The sequence below is a fragment of the Odontesthes bonariensis genome, chromosome 2 (genome assembly GCF_027942865.1).
Source record: "Odontesthes bonariensis isolate fOdoBon6 chromosome 2, fOdoBon6.hap1, whole genome shotgun sequence".
Lineage (NCBI taxonomy): Eukaryota > Metazoa > Chordata > Actinopteri > Atheriniformes > Atherinopsidae > Odontesthes > Odontesthes bonariensis.
In genome coordinates, this window is record NC_134507.1 from 17,671,948 (window position 1) to 17,684,966 (window position 13,019).

General features: G+C 40.4%; 1 protein-coding gene across 1 annotated transcript in view; it reads left to right on the forward strand.

Moving 5' to 3' along the window:
* Nucleotides 1–13,019, forward strand: part of LOC142394780 (protocadherin-15-like) — a 211,494-nt gene that overhangs the window by 98,890 nt on the left and 99,585 nt on the right. Inside the window, exons 7-12 of the mRNA XM_075478392.1 lie at nucleotides 1,712–1,867; nucleotides 2,865–2,984; nucleotides 3,098–3,208; nucleotides 5,983–6,153; nucleotides 10,195–10,303; nucleotides 10,440–10,552. Coding sequence (XP_075334507.1) covers nucleotides 1,712–1,867; nucleotides 2,865–2,984; nucleotides 3,098–3,208; nucleotides 5,983–6,153; nucleotides 10,195–10,303; nucleotides 10,440–10,552 — 780 coding nt within the window. The remainder of the gene's footprint in view (nucleotides 1–1,711; nucleotides 1,868–2,864; nucleotides 2,985–3,097; nucleotides 3,209–5,982; nucleotides 6,154–10,194; nucleotides 10,304–10,439; nucleotides 10,553–13,019) is intronic.

Here is a 13,019-nt window from a genome sequence, read left to right on the forward strand (position 1 = left end):
AACGAATGTGGTAGATTAAATGGAATAAGTGGAGTGAGGTGGATGTGAAGCTATTGATGGGAATTCTTAGAAATATCAATGGGGAAATGACGGCGGAGGAGAAGAATCAAGAGATTTATTGTCATATGCAAGGAGAAAACATTGTTTTTTTGTTTGTAGGAAATTCTTGTTTAGTTTTTTTTTCCCTTGCACCTGTCACGCATGAAGAGGAAAAAAAGAATAATACACACAATGGATGTAAATAAGAAAGCAGTAAAAAAAAAAAGATTGCAGTTCTAAAAAAAGAATTAGTCCTATTTTGTTTAAAGTGCAGTGTGCAACAATTAGTGGGAGTAGAGTGTAGAGGGGGGTGGGGTTATTGGTGTTCTATTCAAGAGTCTGATTGCCTGTGGGATAAAGCTTTTTGTGAGCCCTGATGTCTGTGATTTCACACTTCTGTAATATCTTCCTGACGGTGGAAGTGTGAAGAGGCAGTGTTGTGGATGCATGCTGTCTTTGATAATGTTTTGGGCCCTCTTGGCAACCTTGGTGTGGTAAGTGTCTTTATCACCTGCTGGAGAGCCTTCCTGTCCTTAGCAGTACAGTTTCTGTACCAAACTACAACAGAGCCGTCTGACGCTGTACTTCTGTCGAACTTGCTGAGGATTTTGCTTGACAGGCCAAATTTCCTCAGTCTTCTCAGAAAGTGCAGCCTCTGCTGTGCCTTCTTCTGACGCTTTCCAGTATTTTTTTCCCCGGTGAGCTCCTCGCTGATAAAAGTCCCAAAGAACTTGAAGGTTTTCACCCTCTCCACCTCTGTCCCATTAATGTGTAATGAGGTGCGGTGCTCTTTCCTCGTCCTAGGATCAATAATCATCTCCTTGGTGTTCTCTGTGTTCAAAGTGAGATTATTTTCCTGGCACCAGGCCACAAGTCCTGCCACCTCTCTTATGTAAGCAGTCTCCTCACCGCTTTTGATCAGACCTACGACTGTGGTGTCATCTGCAAACCTTAGGCGGATTTCAGACTAGAGCGTGGCGTGGCGGCAGCGAGACGACGGCAGTCTTAACGCCGGTTATCGGGCGGTGTGTTCTACTTGGCTTTTCACACCGGACAGTCCGCAGCCGCGGTAGTTCCGCTCCAGCCTTGTCTGCAAATCCAACAGACTATGTATTTAACCATTCATTTCAACGGGACACCGCCGGCCGCTGCCGTCCAAATTCCGCTCGAGTTCTATTTTCCAAAATAGAACTCGAGCGGAATGCACACCGACTACCGCCGCGTCGGTGTGCAAGGACAGATCTGTTTCCATGTATTTTCGCCTCCGCCGGTGAAAATCGCTTCCGTTCCGCCACGCTTTCCCGCCCCGGACTGAAATGGCCCTTACGATGCTGGTGTTGCTCTCCAAACAGTCTTAGGTGAAGCGGTGGACTTAACACTCCCCCCTGCGGGGTCCCTGTGGTCACAGTTCAGATTCCAGGTATTTGATGTCTAATTCTGACTGACTGGGGTCTGTCTGATAGGAAGTTGAGCCCCCAGTTACAGAGCGAAGGTGTTATCTCTAGTCAGTCATGTATGCATTTATGCTTCAGAAAATGGGAAATACTGATGCTGTATCAATAACTTATCAAAACCACAGACAATTCCAGGAAGGGAGAAATAGAATATAGATAGAATAAGAAAAAGACTTCTGTTTCAATGCTTCAAAAACATATTTCTTTTTGTCTTTCAGCCCCCCAACTACATTATCACCATTGTGGTTCAGGTCCAGTGCACCAATGTTCTGGTTGGTACAGTCATTTTGCATGAGGTACGGATTGTTGTGAGGGACAAGAATGACAATGCCCCTCGCTTTCAGCAGCCACGCTACTATGTTGCAGTAAACGAGGTAAGGGAGCAGCTCCTCTCGCTGCTTCTATGGGATTTGTAAGTAAGGGGACTAAGGGATTTAGACTGCTGTTGCATTTGCAAATCATTCTGATGCACAAGATGTTATTGGTTGCAAAATGGAGCCGTCCCGGTATAAGTCGTGAGAGCTTTTGTGTTTGTTTCTGCTCATTCATCTGCTTACATGCCAGGGCAGGATCCACAAAGGCAACATAGTGGACACACATGTCTGTTTGCCACAAAGCTCTTTTTTTCTTTCAGCCATTGTGTTGCCACAGAAATAGATTTTTTAAATCTCACGCACGCATGCTTTTACATCTGAGCCCTCTGATGAAAAAAAAACGTTAATTCCTCTCATGTCTTAGAAGCTCTAGAAATGTGTTGTTTTTTTTTTCCAATTTCGCTGCAAATGATAATGTTTATGTTGTGATTTTTGAGTGATAATTCTAATTTAACTGTATTTTTCTTGTACACCAATTCCATGCAATGTGACACTACGGTTTGGGGCACCACACTCTGGCAGCTAGATAATGCGTTCCTGTCAAATGTTTTTTGACAGGAAATAATAATTCTCTTCCGCTTTCTTCAGTTTTCATTGTTCACCGTTTGTGTAGATTGCGTGTTGAAAATTCTTGTAAGAGTGCCCCTCGGGTATAGTACTGGTCATACTGCATTGCTGTCAACTCCTCTGAACAAGATCTCCTGCCTGCTGCCTGGTCCTGTGGACTTTGCAGAGGGCTCTGGGGAAAGGCTGTGGTTCTCATACTTTCCTTTTTGTTATTCTATCAACGTTGCACAGAAAGACTCAGACTGTTGCTGACTGCAACATTTTTTCCTTTTTTGATTTCCTCTTTTTTTCTTTTTTTTCCTTTTTTATATATCAGTGGGGTGGAGTGCCATACAAATTGGCTCTCTGGTGTAAGTTGATGTTCTGGTTACAGAGGGCTGGTCGAGATGCTGACTTTTCCTTTTTCTCCCACTCATTCCTTTTCTACCAGCTCACACCAATTGGAACAACCATTTTCACCGGTTTCTCAGGAAATAATGGTGCTACAGACATTGATGATGGACCCAACGGACATATAGAGTACAGCATCATTTACAACCCCAATGATCCGGTATATGAACAAGTCGCACCGTCACAAAGAACCTCAATACCATTGTGAATTGCCTCTGCAATCAAGACTTACCGATCCACCTCTCTTCATTTATCTTTTCCTCTTATTTGAAGGAATCTAACAGGACAGTGAGGGTTGGAAGCACCCTTTCAGGACACATTGTTCTAGCTGAAAGGCTGAATTATGAGGAGAGGACTCGCTACCTGGTTTTGGTCCAAGCCAACGTAAGTGAAATAACCATTGTGGTCATAACCATTTTATGTTTGCAGATATTGAGACCAGCACGTCTGCAGTATCTGCGAGTTAGTTGCAGTGCATTGCAGATGTTTTTCTAAGGTTGTGTGCTTCAGCATTGACGCGAAAGGTAAAGTACTTTTAAACCCATTATGTTAAAATGTTAGGATATGCAGATGGTTCACAGATGGTTTCTCTGAAAGTGTTTCGAACAGAAGCTTCTTTGACAGGTTCCACTTTGCATAACCCCTGTTATTATGTGTAGTTAAAACACAGAGTCTTTTTAAAAAGTTGTCAGAATCTGATATATAATCTATGTATTTATTCATTTATTTATACTAGACTGAGATTTGACACAGTCATTTCTAAGGAATGCTTTGAGGTTTCCTCAAGTGGCAGTCAGTTCCAAACCAATATTTAAGTGTCAGAAATTCAGAAATTGTTCACAATCTCTAACATTGATGGCGTTTACACTCTTAGGCAGGGTCTTCCAAGTTTGGGTAAGTGAGCCAAACCCCAGGAAACATTACAAGACATCCTCCCTACACTAGCTGCAAATCATATCTCATTGGAAATTTGATTTCACCAAGGAAGAGGAGGACTTCCTTGTGTGAAATCCCACAAGTGAGGGAACATCTTACCCTGCAGGAACAGCTGCTGGAACTTAATTGCATCTCATTGCAGATGATGGAGATGGGACAGGCAAAAAAGGGTGCTTTCAGATATTGGTGGAGGCAATTGCTTGCACCTGTTTTTACCAGACCACTGTGTTGGCTTGTCATTGCTGTTGCAGTATCAGTACATGTTCCTTAACAGCGACCTCAATCAATATTACTCTCCTGAATGAAATCATTCAAAGCCTTATAGATTTATTCAGCTGTAGTGCGAGCTGGCAGTTCGTAAATAAACAAAAACTCCTTCTGGATGCTGAGATCTGTAATGTAGCACATCTATACTATTAGCTGCAGTTAACAATGTTGGTCGACTCCACCTGAAGGGAGAAGAAAATGCTCTCCTGGGGCTTTTCCTGTGATTGTGGAATACCTAACTTTAGCAGCAGGGAGGATTCACTTTTCACCAATGTTGGAGGGTCTACCTGCTTTTGCTATGCTTAATGGGCACCATATATGATGCTTTGGTTGCCTTGATATTTGGGTTGCAATGTGTTCATATTACTTTCTTGTGTCACCTCAGTTCCTTTACTTCCGCATTAAATTCCCTTGGCTTGGTCACCAAACTTGGTTGCTTGGTCTCAACACAATATGACGACTGAGGTGATGATTGGTCTCATGCCATCATCAGCCAAGACATCTTTTTTCAAATATCACATTGTGGAATTGGAGCATCATCAGGCCCATTGAAGGAAAATCTAAACGTTATATAAGCATGGCCTTACGTCTTCGGATTTCTGCTCACAACTTCTTCCCCCAAGGGGAAGCAGACCTCACACTTTGAAACCACTGCTCTCGGGTTTCACTGAAAAGCGCTTTTGATATAAGCTGTCTCCGACATGTTATGGGATCAAAAGTCTGTGTATACCACAAATGCTTTGCATTTCATTTCAGCACTTATTTGACTCGGATGCATTTTCCTTCACTCTCTCATTGGACAGCATGACTGAGAAAAATATTGTGAATCAAGTAGTCCTAATGATCCCATTAAGGCAGTGTGCATTTTAATGAGGGCATGTTTATGTTCCCTCCCTAGTCCAAACCCTTTGCCAATTGGTAGAAAATGGATGTCCGTTGACCCTGAGCAACTGCAAAGCTACCAACCAAGAATTTGATGGCAATTAGAGAAACACCTAGGCTGGGCTCTACAGGAAGGATTTCACTGTGTGAAAATGCAGTCTCAGTGTTAGAAACTTGTCTTGACAAAAATAAGTAGTTATCACGTTTCACTTTGATATAATCCTTCTCCAATCATTTGCATGCAAGTGGATCAAAATTTCTGTTAGTAAGTAAAATAATGATTTCCAAAAAAGGCACCAAGTTAAAGACGGCACACTTTTTTTTTTTTTTCACTGCACAGTAGAACAGTGGACCACCACTCCAGAGTAGATGACTGCATTGGGATCTGAATCCCCTGGTCCCACAGGATGGGAGGGCAGGCAGTTTTATCATTTAACTCAGCAGGAGTGGGCAAATAAAAAAAAAATAATAAACCGCCCACATGTCCCTGTGTGACACTTGGCTTTGAGCCTCATGTTAGGCTAATAGCTAAGAACCAAAGCCAGCTCTGGCACTTAAAAAGCTTTATCTGCAGCTGCAGTGTAGTTGAGTGGGCGAAAAAGGCAGGTGAGAAAGGAGTAGGCACAAAATTAAAAGAACTGGGAATAATCAGAATGTGCAGGAGCAGACGGTAACGGTCAGAAATCCAGTGGGAGCCAGATAAAAAAAAAATAGTCCCACCTTAATATCTACACTTTCCTTTTGGAGTCATCAAAAAGGGTTTTGATATACCTTTGTAGCAGTTATCTTAGAAGCTCAAGCTTTCTGCAAAGACTGTGAATCTCTTAGGCAGCAAAATATTATGCAGATCAGACAGTTACATTTCTCAAAAATCATATGTAAAAAAAAAAAAAAAAAGAACAATGTGTCTGTGCTGTAGTAAGACATTGGTTTTGGCCTTTATGATTTTGATATTTTAGTAGATATTGATTTTTAGCTTGAGCAGTGAATGTTGCCGCGGCACCCAAAGTAGTAAAGCACCAAAGCTTTGGGACTTTGAAGGTTGGAGCTCACAATGTTTATTTATCTTCCAGGACCGAGCTCCGTATCCCCCCAACAAACTAACAGCCACCACGACTCTGACTGTGGATGTACTGGATGGAGATGACCTGGGCCCCATGTTCTTGCCCTGTGTTTTGGTGAACAACACTCGTGACTGCAACCCCATCACCTACCGTGTTGTTATCCCTGAATTCACTGAACCGGTAAGAAAAGGCAGGCAGACGGGCAAGTGTGAGCACACTGCTTTTCATCAAGGTCAACAGATTTCTCTCTTTTGACAGCAATCGCATTTTTTTTTTTCATCTGTGAACGTTCTGTTTATTTAATCTTTTAAACCATTTTATGTGTGTGCGTGTGTGTGTGCACACATGTATTATTCACATTTGATTCAGACTTGTGATACACTTTAAATACCCTAATGTTCTGCTTACACCTTGCCTTGCTACCTTAGCTGAAGGCAGAGTAAGTTTTGGTATCACTGCCTCAGCATTTCTATTCTGCAGGTTTTTTTTTTGTCTGTATTACCCACAATCAGTGCTCAGGGGTGAGCTGACTTAGGATGACAGCAAAGCACCACTGGAATTCACGAGAGAGAGAGAGAGAGAGAGAGAGAGAGAGAGAATTTGCATGACAGCAGAGCGTAAAATATGGCGTTTGAGAGCAAGTAGTGAATAAATAGAAGTTACATTAATCTTTTCATTGATTATGTATACATATTTTGAACGATCTGCCTTGTATTTATTGAGGATTTCCATGCATAAGATTAATATTAAAAATGAAATTCAGATTACATTGTAGAACCTTCAAAGCAAGATGGTTTAAATCTCTTGAGGATGTAGATCGTGGTGGACTTTCTAGATCCCTCCTAAACTCCATACACATAGTGTCTGAGGTGAAATTTAAAAACAAAATAATTGCCCTGACTTGTGAGTATGTATTCCAGTTTAAAATGCTCTATATGTGTGGGGAATGTGAAATGATTGCTGCAATGTCCCAGCACCTCAGTCTTTCTAAAGAGTGGGATTGCATTAAAGGATAACTGACTCAAGTGTGATTTAAAATAAATATATAGGGTGTATTTAGCTAAAGTCTCAATCAGTCATTGGAAACGACGGCATTAGGTCTGACAAAGGTGTACTGAGGTGACTTGTTTCGGATAATGGAAATGAACAGAATTGAATTCAATAGACACAGAGCAAGAGAGACTTTAAAACTCAAAAACCTGCAATAAAACCACAGGGAAATAAACAGTAATGTTTGTAGAGTGGCTGAGAAAATTTAAAGTTGATTGAGAAAGATTGAGGCGTACAGAGAACAAAGCTGGAATGAAAAAACAAGCACGTACATTATGTGAATATGTACTTGTATGCATAAATATAGCTGTAGTTGAGGGGTCACGTAGTGAGTCACAGCTGTTTGTTCAACTTTCTATATAGAATTTGCGCTTGCATAATTTATGATATAAGGTTTGCAGACTACTAACTGTGCAGGACCTTGCATACTGCCAAGTGTGCAGGAGCCTTTAGGCTTTGCCAAAAGGCATTGCTCCCAGGGCAGGAAAGGGCAGAAAATATTTAGAATTAAAAAGTAATAAAAAAAAAAGTAGAAAAAAAATATATATATTTAGATCATATAACCTCTTGAATTAATAAAAGAGCCACCTGCACTAGTCGTGATAAGTTGGCAAACAAAAACTGTTTAAAGAGTAACTTGGTGCATCAACACCTGGAATTAATAGTAGAAGGAGGGCCTATTCTGTCATATTAATGGTGTTAAACCTGAGGGTTGTTGTCAACACTCACTAGAACATATTCAAAGTCTAGCAGTGCATGAAAGGACTGTGAATTTATATGGCTGAAAAGAAAAAGATAAGAAAAGGTGAAAAGGTAACAAAGACTTAACTTATTGTTACCATAGTTACTCACACACACACTATACCTCAGCTCTGGCAGAGAACATTTAAAGCTCACACAGTCATTTGAGAGGGAATGTACACACTCATTGCATTCTACAGTTTTACGTATTAAGAGAAAAACGATTATCTGGACCTTACCAGGTCTTAAATTAAGTACAGACAACCTCGGATGACTAACAACACATCACATATTACATTGTGTCATTGATTATTTAACAGAAGTCAAGCCAAAGAAGGCAGTGTGTAGTAAGTACGTCCCATGATTTAATAGATTATAGAACCAATTTAGCAACAATACCTCGATTGAAATATTATGAATGTCTCACATTGTTAGGCTAGAGTTTAGCACACTCCTTTTTTAGAATAGATCTTCAGTTCACTAAAGGAGTTCAAGGTTTCGTTTATGTGCAGCTTTCTTAAGGTTTTGCAGCACTATTTCATTCAGGTTGCGATCTGAAGTTTACGTGGCCATGCCAACACCTTGGTTCTTTTCCTTTCTTTTAGCCATTCTGTTGTAGATTTGCTGCTGTGCCATTGTCGTACCGCTCCATTCTGACCAAGTTGTAGCTGTCGTTCTGATGGCCTCACGTTTCTCTACAATATTACGGTCGAGTCAATGACTCGCAAGGTGCTCATGGATGCTTTTCATCTAAGCTTGTATTTACGTAATTTTAGGACCTGGTAAGACGGAGGTGTTTTAAATATGTCCTTAAATCTTAGAATTAAAAGAGGGTGCACTGTCTCATTCACTTGACTGCAGATGCAGGCAGAGTAAAACTGAGAACATTAACAAATGAATAGAAAAGCCTTAACATATTGACTTTGCTTTGTTAAAGCAGGTTCTTACCTGCTGCAGACAGTGTTCAGAGCACAGCTCCAATAACTATGATCCAGATTGTAAATGAATGAACCAGCTGTCATTTACAAATGATTTTTCTGCCATTCCCCAAACATCATTGTTGCTGCCTCTGTCTCGTCGGAATCTGTGGTGTCACTCTCTTCTGCTTATACCATAACATCATTATTTGTTCAGTTGTTTTGCACAACACTGCACAACAGAACAGACATGTGCAATGAAAACATTACGTGAGTCTTGCATTCAGAACCTGGCTTTGCAGTTGGCGGTCAGTTTTTGCTGTCTCCTCTCCATTCTGCACTATAACTATCATGCTAACACGTCCTCCCACTGGAATATTTGCCTTCTCATGATTGATGAGTGTATCACAATTAATCACAATTGCCAGACAGGCATTATTAAGTTTATCTGCCTTTATCTATTTGTTTTTGGGGGGTTTTGCCCTGATGGGGATATAGTATGGGCTCTGGAGTCCACTGGATAATGACTGCTGGTGGAAGGTATTAAAGCTAATCATCATTGTGCAGAGCAAGGGGGATTTGATTTAGTGCACCTCCACACATTGTAAAAACAAAAGGGATGATTGGAGAAGGGTGTAAGGATTACTCCAGAGCTTTATGATTAAAAAAGATTTACCCCCTGGGGAAGGCATTCCCCTACCATGGAGCTGTTGGGAAGTTCGGCACAGTCCTCTTTTGCATACTTGCTCATTGTGTAACGGAAGCATTTTGCAAGAAGAAAAGCATTCTTTAATGTGAAATACAAAACATATTCCCTTTTAACCAATAGTGTGTGAGTAAAGCAAGGGTAATATTGGTTTATATGGATGCAAGATCAGGAGAAGTGGCTTACAGCACTGCAACATATAATCCTTGGTGTGCATCACTAATAAGCATAATTATGAGCATGTTGATGAGAAATAGATCTCAGATCACTTCAGTTTGTTTGAGTAATTACCATGATAATTGACCAGTGTGCTAAGAAAATAATGCAAGGACAAATATAAAAAAAATAGATTATAAATAGATCATATTGATAAACCATTCTTTGATTTAGAAGTCTTACTGCTTGCTTTTAATCCGCTCAGCTGCACTTTTCAGATTTCTGAGGTTTTGGTAACTTGATAGTCAAAGTATCGTCATTAAATGGGACAGCAAATGATTGTATTCCTACAGAGGTTGAATACGGTATCAGCAAGGGAAGCTGGGATGATCCCCAATCACAGCAGCTCCTATTATCCCCTTTAAACACAGAAATCAGCATAATGGGCCAGGTGGAGAGAACAGATCAGCCTCTGCAGAGAATGGAGACACCTAGTTGTAAATAATATAAGATTTGTCACAAAAAACTAGATTTTCCAGTCTGTATATATTTTTCTTTTCTTTTCTTTTGTTTCGGAGATAATGTAGAGTAAATCAATCTATCTGGATCTTATTTCGTTGCTATATTGTTTCTGCCTCCCCCTTGATGCAGAGAAAACTGAATCCGCTGAACGTAACCCCACCCATCCGGGCTGTGGACATGGACAGAAACATACAGCCCCCATCCGATAGACCTGGCATTCTCTATTACATCCTAGTTGGTATGTTCCTCACGTATCTTCATTGATTATACATATTTAATGGTCCTTGGTTTGGTCAGTTTGTCATGCCTCGTCCTTTGAAGGTTCACTTGTGTTCTTGATGTAACCTTAAACTGTCTTATTTTTTTTATTGCAGGTCATCCAGTCACATATCTGGAGTATTTCTCCTTGAATAGGACCACTGCGGAATTGAATGTTCTTAAGCCAGTTAGCAGGGACTTGTATCAGAGATTCACGCTCATCATCAAGGTAACAAATAAAGTGACATTTGAGACTGATGATTTAATTAATATTTATTGGATAACAGTCATTTGTTATTTTGTTTTTTTTTTAAGGATTTAAATTGCATCCTAAATCTTTTCTAAAGACCTGTTCAGCACATTGTTAAGAAAAAAAACGTGTTTTGGTGATGCATAAAAATGTTGTGCAGCCTAATTATTCTTTCATGCTACTGCCTAAAGTAAATTATTGATTGCTCTGCTTCCTCCACATTAGGCAAACAAAGCTATTTAAGCCAACATAGTCTCTTTTTATTATTCATGTGTTTATGTCGCCTCAAGTGTAACTGATATTTTGATAGCTTTGGTATATGCCCCCTTACCTGCTTTACCTAGATAATCTCAGTCATTAGGGCCATTAGTCCTACCCTTACATGCTTAAGAAACGTGGGAGAAAATGAATGAATGGAATGATTTATGGACTTAAAAAGAAGGATAGGCCGCTACACTCTCATGAATCTTAATTTAGAGCGGAGATTGCTTTATGGCTGCTGGTGCAAAGCAACGGTGCACATGAACTTTTCATCTACACTCTAACCTTCAGACACCCATGAGCACATTGTAACCTGCTATTTACTGGGATATCTGAGAAGCAAAGAGATCAGAGGAAGACCTTTTTTCCACAAGAGGAAAAACATGTTGATCATATTAGAGGCATTTGCATGTCTTTTGGTGGATTGTGCATAGCTTGAGGAATGGAGGTTCAAAGGGGAAGTAGAAAAAAGCCAAGATAGATGGAGGGGGAAGTGTGTGTTGGATACTAGGAGCCTTATCTTTCTGAGTCATTCAGAGGAGAAGCAGCTGTTGCTTTAGGGCTCAGAAGAGCAGGAAAATGAGAATTGAGAGTGCACTGATACATCACATTTTGTATAGTTGGATTACATACATGTTGTGTGTAGCCCAGACACTTGGGCATATTTTAGAAACCACATCTGCTGTTGTTTCATAGTCATCACTGATCCTGAAAGAGGCACATTCTGCAAGATGACTCGAGGAAAATGAAGACAAGTGGGACAGGCAGATGGGGATGGAGAAAAATAGTTTGGTAATTAGAAAGAAAAAAAAGAAAAGAAGGGAAGAAGAAGAGCAGTATGACACTTAAAGAATGAAGGAATTGGGATGAGAAAATTAAGATCGATTGGTAAACAGTGACTTTTGATATCGGTGTGTGCTCATGCTGGCCTCTATTTTAGTTGTACGGAACAGATCATTTAGCACTGCCTCCCTAAAACAGATACACCTGAAAAGAGCTAAATCTCATGGGAGCAGCGTAACACTATACCTTGTTTTGCCTCTCACAGACAGAAAGGTGTGTGTGCGTGTGCGTGTGCGTGTGCGTGTGCGTGGGTGGCGTGTGTCTCCGTGTGTGTGAATTTCAAGGAAGCGGATAACATCTAGAAATGCCCATCATGTCCATCACTGAGAGTTCTTTCATCCCAGGGGTTTGTGTGAACAGATTGGATCTATGGGTCAGCGTAGTGTGGATGATCTGTGTTATCACTTAGATTGGGGAAAAAAGTAGAAGATATCTGTTGAAGATAGTTTGACATAACATTGTGATATAAATAACAGGTGTGAACCTCGGCTTATGGGAGCGCAATTGGATATCCCAGAGGTGTGCTGCAGGAATCGTTCATATTATTAGTATTCACACACACACACAACAGGAGGAGCACGATATTTTGGCTCAAATGTTTTGCCATTTAGATGCACAAGTGTTCACTTGTGTTACGATTTGCATTCTGCAACACAAGGCCGGTGAAATTGAGCAAATATGCAGAATTAGTTCCAGGTTATGGATTAAACTGTTGCTGCCTCAGTGCCTTTCTCCATCTGGATTTTCAAAGCATTATAGTCTCCGAAGCCTCCCTTTGTGGGAGGCAATAGTGACATATGTGCTTAAAAGGGGGAAGAATTGCAGTGAAAGCCCAACCAGATCACATTGTTTTGGTTTGGCCTCTGTGGTAGTGTCGGATGCAATTACAAGTTTATTTGCAGCCTCTTCAATAATGTGCCATGTTACTGAAGCAGCTCTGTACCCCACCAGCAATGCGGGAAAATAAAGAAGAAACAGTATTTACATGATGGTGATTGTTACAGATTTAATTATGTAACTACAGTAAATACAAATTCATCATGAATGTGGGGCCACACTTGCATTTCATGCTCAGCTTTGGGGATTTACATATAAGCTATTTATTTTTATTTTTTTACTTTTATCTCTACATACATTGCATATAATCTATATAAACTGAATCACCGTATTAATATGCATAATCTGTAGGGAAAAGGCAAATTTCTGGTATACAAGTATCATCAAACCGACTTTGCATGCAGGGAAAGACTCGTATAGAGAGCATCGACTGTAGTAGAATTTTAGCACTTTTGGAAATTTTCTTGTAATGATTTTGCTTCATTTGGCTTCTTTTTTTATCTGT